Consider the following 6,315-nt stretch of genomic DNA (forward strand, 5'->3'; position numbering starts at 1 on the left):
TGCCTTATGAATTCCTTACATTTTTCTCAGTGTATTTACTTAGTGTTTCTTTTTCACTGTTAAAATTATTTAAGTAGTACATCTTTTTAAATAACACACTAATAGTATACTGTAGAAAAAATAAAATTTTGATATGAATAAACAAACATTTTAAAATCACCTGTCATCCTACCACCCAGACATGACTTAATGTTCACATAAACCTTTTTGATTTTCCAGTTTGCATTATATTAAAGTTGAGTCGTGATTCTTACCTTGCTGCTGGAGAGACATTTTCTTAATATTCTTTGGTTTGTGGAATTACCTACAGAGTTTAGGTTTTGATTAGGACATTCAGACATACCTATACTTTCCTTGTACCAGAAAACATATCTCACCCAGTTAAGGACGGAAAGCGTAATCTGAAAGCACACAGGCATATCTGACACAACCCAGGATCTCTCAGGAAAATGCTTAAAAGTGGCTGCTGCCATTCCGTGTATTCCTAGATAAGCCCATTTGAACACATAAGTCTGATGTAAGAATGTAAGGGTTGGTAAATTCACTATGACCCAAATACTTAGGTTTTTCTAAAAACAAACAAACAAGCAAACTTAGATTTTAGTTTGATGTGATAAAATAAGACATTGTACAGATTCTGTCCTCATAGTAGTAAGCTTACATATGGTAAGCACTAGGTTGAAAGCCGCCCCAGTGACAGTCACATTGTTATGAGGGTAACCTGAATACAGCTATCAGCTGGGAGCAGGAACCAGGTTATTTTTCTCAGCATTCACCCTCAGGGGACCCTTGGAGAAGTAAGCAGGACATTTTATGTAAACATAGAGTCCAGAAGACTTTTGAAAAATATGCCATGAATATTTAGAAGGTTTTCTAGCTGTAGCAAAGTGAGAGACATGTTGTAGAAACAGGAAAATGACTTCATGTAATCCTTATTATGTTTGCACATTGTAAAGATTAGTTGGAAGTCATCCCTGATTAATATTTATCGAGGAGTCAATGATTAACTGTCATTGCTGATAAGAATATCTGTTTATATTACATAAGGATCACTTTTATTAAGTTCATATACATCAGTATTACTAAAGGATTAGGGTATTTGTGAGCATCATGAGTTTTCACATTCAAATCTATCTTCTCTAAATGACTTAAAACCAAAAGAATTTTGTGTGGAAAGGAAGGCAGCCCCACCGTACCCATATCACTCTTCATTCATCTCTTGTATCTCACTGCCAGCAGATCACCAATTCCTATCTTCTCTTGGTTCGAGATTTTTTTTTTTTTTAACCTACCTGAAAAGTTGTGCTATCCTAAGTTTGCCTCTTAAACCAGTTTTATTAGTGTGGTTTTAGATGAATTGCATTGATGCAGATTGCACACATAGTACCTTAACATAATTTGTGCTTAGCTTTAAAGATACCATAATGATTATCAGTGTTGATGCTCAGTTGTTCCATTGATAATCTGAATCTAAACTTTGACATTCTGCTATACAAAATTTTTATTTGAATATGATTTCATACTCTTTCAGGAGTAGTTTTGAGACCTTAAGTTGTTTCCAGTTGTGTCTGTGAAATCAGTCCTCAAGGATCTGGAAAGACCCCTTTCATGTTTCCTACAGACTTAAGGTCTTTCATGATTAGCACTTTAATTATTCAAAGTTCTGTCTTTTGCCAAACTTCACATGGGCACCAGAAAATACTTCAGTAGTATTTTCTACTTTTTAAAAGCCCACTAGCTTTAAAGCATTCCTGATTTTAAAGGAATGTGAGTGTGGAAAGCACTTGCTAAGCCCTTCCCCCTCTTTTGTGTTTTTTTCTTTTTCTTTGATACTGGGTCTTGCTCTGTCATCCAGGCTGTAGTGCAAGTGTGAGATCATGGCTCACTGCAGCCTTGAACTCCAAGGCTCAATCAATCCTCCCGTCTCAGCCTCTCAGGTAGGTGGGACTACAGGCACACGCCACCATGCCCGGGTAATTTTTTTATTTTTTATTGCCCAGGCTGGTCTTGAACTTCTTGCCTCAAGCATTCCTCCTGAGTTGGCCACCCAAAGTGCTAGGATTATAGGCCTGAGCCACTGTGCCCAACTTCTTTTCTATATTTTTGTTAAAGCAAAAAAAAAAAAAAAAAAAAAAAAAAAGGTTACAGTTGACATTTGTTTTTAAGGTCTTCTTGGCCAATCACAGGTATCTTTTGAAAACTTTTTACTTGCTATCCCTTTAAACCATCAGTGTATTATTTTGGAGCCATATCATTGTCATATTGATGATCTAGTGGACTTGGTGGGTTCTGTCTCACATTGACTGTTCCTTTTTCTCCCTCTGGCATGGCCTGTGTGACAGCCCTAGTTTTCTTACAGTTTGCTGTCTGCAAAAGGGAGATACTACTAGCAAAGAATCTCAAAACAACGTTTTCACCTTTGTCATTGGCAATAATAATTCAGCACTTCCAGTTAAAGACAAGGTTTACAATAAACAATTTTTTTGTTCTTTATAAGTTAATCTTTCAAATCACAAGTGGTAGATAACTGGTGAACTGAATTAGCTTCATTAGAAAAAAATAAACCAAGCTTTAAAGACTACATATGATTATTACCATGGAAATTCTTCCTAGAATCCAGTGAGGAGTTTAAAAAAAAAAAAAAAAACAACAAGGAAAACACTCTTCCAAAGTCTATATACCATTTTGAAACATCTAACATTTAAATTTTAATAACTTACAGGTCTGAAAGGGACAATTGCAATTTTTCTGAAAATTAGAATGGCTTTTCTTTTCATAGCAACTGTGAACTTCAATTATGTTAGCCAAAGGGCAATGATTGTCTTATCTTGTAGAGTAACCATATTTCGTTTATCCAAAGTGGTAATAACCTTTGTACAGTTATTTAGACATTGAACAACACGTAGGAGGCCAGAAGGCATCCCCTTAGATGATCCCTTTTACATGTCAGTTGCTTTGTGCCGGATATCCACCTCCACTAAAATTTATTGATGAATTGTAATGGTAACACATACTCATTGTGAAAAAATTCAAAATATATAGAAGTATGAAAATAGAAAATGGAAGTATCCTGCCCTGTCCCTACCTGTGTGCTTTTTTCATGTGGCCACTGTTATTTTTGCTGGCTGCCTTGGAAGCCACTTGTGAATGAACGCTAATTTTTTAATCAGTACTTACTGGGGAACATCAAAGTTGTTTCCAGTTATGAGCTGAGATAGAACAATGAGTTATGAGCTTCCTTCTCTTTACATCCTTGTGCGTTGCTCTATTATGTATGATAAATTTCTAAAAGTAAACTCACTGGGACAAAGGATACACAGACACACACACACACACACACACACACACATTTTTGAGACAGAGTCTCACTCTGTCATCCAGGGTGGAATGCAGTGGTGCAATCACAGTTTACTGTACTCTTGACCTCCCAGGCTCAAGTGATCCTCCCACCTCAGCCTCCCAAGTAGCTGGGACCACAGCGCACACCACCATGATTTTTTATTATATATTTTTTTTCAGTTTTTGTAGAGACAGGGTCTCCCTATGTTGCCTAAGCTGGTCTCGAATTCCTGGGCTCAAGCAGTTCTCTTGCCTCAGCCTCCCAAAGTGCTGGGATTATAGGCATGAGCCACTGCACCCAACCTGGGTATATATTTTTTAAATATTTTGCTTACTTCGACCAAGTTTTTGATGAGAGCTGAACAGCAAACAATTAAAAATAAGATCACCTTTAAATACTTGAAGAATGACAAATGTCTAGTTCATTAGTTGAAAGGCAATTCATATGTATTATGTAGTTTATGTACATAATTTTGTCTAAAAGTTTAATAAGTGCACCTCTTAGGTGCTGCTTAGCAACACAGAAACTCTGAGGACTGTATTTCTAGAAAATAAGTCCTAAGCATAATCATTTATAAAATAATTGTCAAGAAATCTTTAGAATGATAATGCTATTAAGGATACATTGTTATATCTAAGAAATGATAAGGCAGTTTTAAGGTGCCTCCTTGAATTCATAAAGTTGATTTTTCTTAAAGTAATACATATTTTTGTTTTAGGAACTGGAACAGTACAAAAGACATTCTTCCAAGTCTTGGAAACAAATCGAACTTGATTCTTGAACCTAATTCAATTAGTGCATCTTCTTTTCCAAATCCAAATAAGATTATATTATGAATTAACTATTGTGACAATATGTGAAGAAAGTTAAACTGTATAATTTGTTAAAGGACAAGCTGGGTTTCTTGAACTAGTGCATCTTCCTGTATATCTTGAAGCTTTTTAAAAGGAAAAAAATATTTCAGAACCATGTGTAATTTTTTTTAATAAAATAATCTTCTACTTACCTCTAACATGTTTAAGTGGTATATATTCAATTCGGCATGTATAAGTTTCTGCTTATATGTTTTTAAGAATATAAAAGTGAGAGTATTTGCTGACAGTTTTTCATGCAAGGTTTAGTGCCCATGTTAGACACATTCCTTCCAAAAGGCGCTCTCAGCTATAGCTGGGAGGAAACCAGAACTGGGTTCACAGATGTCAAAATTTTACTCTAACAGTGAGGTACAAAAAGCACCTGAAATAGGAGATGTGCATTCCTGCGTCCACACGCCTAGAAAGTCTCAATCAGTGGTCTGGAATGGGGCACTTTTAATCAGCACCCATTTCACCCCTCCGTGAGACTGACACATTTGTTTTAAATATCACTTTTTGAAGAACAGGCACATTTAAGGAGATATCCTACCAAGAAGCAGGACAAAACATCATGTGTTGGGGATAACCAGGATTATTTCCAAGGTGGGAAAGCCTTTAAGAAGCCATTCCAATCTGTAGTGTACCTGCTAACCAAGTTCATTTTGAGTAAGTATAATTGCTGTGATTAAAAATTAATTCTGTATTCTTCCATGTCCACCTATAAAATATGTTGACTCTAATATGCCATGCACCCAACTTCAGATAAGCACATTTACTACCCCAAGGGAGTGGTGTCTGTGCAGATAGCAAGCCATCTGCTTATTGCAACGAAGTAGGACTTCATAAATTATTTGCAGTATGTGTGGTTCTAAAACCCTTGAAAACAGAATTTTCAGCATGTTTCCGAGGAACCTCAGTCTTAAGCACCGGTTTCTTGCTGAGCGCTATGGGAAAAGAGATCCCTTTAAATTTACAGTGAACATTATGATCTCAGAAATATCACTGACTTGGTAGGAAGAAACAGCCTGTACCACAAGAGTAATAGGAATTGTTATTATATAATTTGATTTTCTTACACGTCACTGTCCATTTTTGACTTGAGACAAAAACTGTCACATAAGCCATTGTGTTTTTCTAAGGTGGTATCACTAACATTTAATAGCTTGAAGTCACGTGTGATGTCAGTTTTCCAAATGTTTCTGAGCTAGAATGAAATTCATCTGCATATGAATAGTAGAAAATGTTTCCACTTATGTTGTACACCCATATCTTTAGTAAGTTGAAATCAGTGATTTCAAAAGAGGTTCCTGTGGGACTCTTTTTGAACTACTTTAATAGATTATCATCTCCAGAATTGTCTATAACTGATGTGACATATATAATCTGTAAGACATTGTGTAACTATTACACCATAATCATCCATGTCAAAGACCTTTTATAAAAATTGACAATACTAGTCTGATAATTTACCAATTCCTCCACATCCTTAAATACTATTCTAAGAAAGAATTTTACTATGGTTTCCTTAATGAAATGATCTTTCCTACTTCAGTGTGTGACATTTAAATGCTATAATTTATCTTTCTTCACAAGTTAGGTCACAGTAAGTGAACAAGTTCATGTGCTCTCTACCATATTCTCACCCAAAGTTACCATAGTAACATTGAGACAGTTTCATTTTGGGTTCGTAAATGAATCACTTGAAGATCAATCAGAATCAGTCATTTTAATACAGAACCCATTTTTACATCATTTACATCATTTTATCCTTGAAAATATGTAATACAGGTGTCTGTATTTATACATACCAGCGCTCTTTACAGTTCAAGAATGTGAATTTCTAGTGTGTACCCTGTTCTTCTTGTAAATAGTATGTCAGCACTTTCTTTCTTTTTTAGAGACAAGGTCTCGCTCTGTCTCTATTGCCCAGGCTGGAGCGCAGTGGTTCCATCACAGCTCACTGCAGCCCCTAACTCCTGGGTTTAAGCGATCCTCCCACATCAGCCTCCTGAGCCGCTGGGATTACAGACATGAGACACCATGTCTAGCTACATCAGCCTTTTTTCTATATGGACTTTGACATCTGATCTCCAACCTTAAGGAGGTTATTTCTCAGTGCAT

At 36.0% G+C, this 6,315-nt stretch overlaps 1 protein-coding gene across 3 annotated transcripts in view; it reads left to right on the plus strand.

Moving 5' to 3' along the window:
* Nucleotides 1-4,352, plus strand: part of DYNC2LI1 (dynein cytoplasmic 2 light intermediate chain 1) — a 37,343-nt gene extending 32,991 nt beyond the window's left edge. For all 3 annotated transcript variants that reach the window (XM_012450604.2, XM_012450603.2, XM_021670765.2), the window contains exon 13: nt 4,059-4,352. In XM_012450604.2, coding sequence (XP_012306027.2) covers nt 4,059-4,121 — 63 coding nt within the window. In that variant the 3' untranslated portion in view covers nt 4,122-4,352. The remainder of the gene's footprint in view (nt 1-4,058) is intronic.
* Nucleotides 4,353-6,315: the final 1,963 nt, after the last annotated feature.

Source organism: Aotus nancymaae, unplaced genomic scaffold, assembly GCF_030222135.1.
Source record: "Aotus nancymaae isolate 86718 unplaced genomic scaffold, 86718_ANA_hifiasm-v0.15.2.pri h1tg000057l, whole genome shotgun sequence".
Classification (NCBI taxonomy): domain Eukaryota; kingdom Metazoa; phylum Chordata; class Mammalia; order Primates; family Aotidae; genus Aotus; species Aotus nancymaae.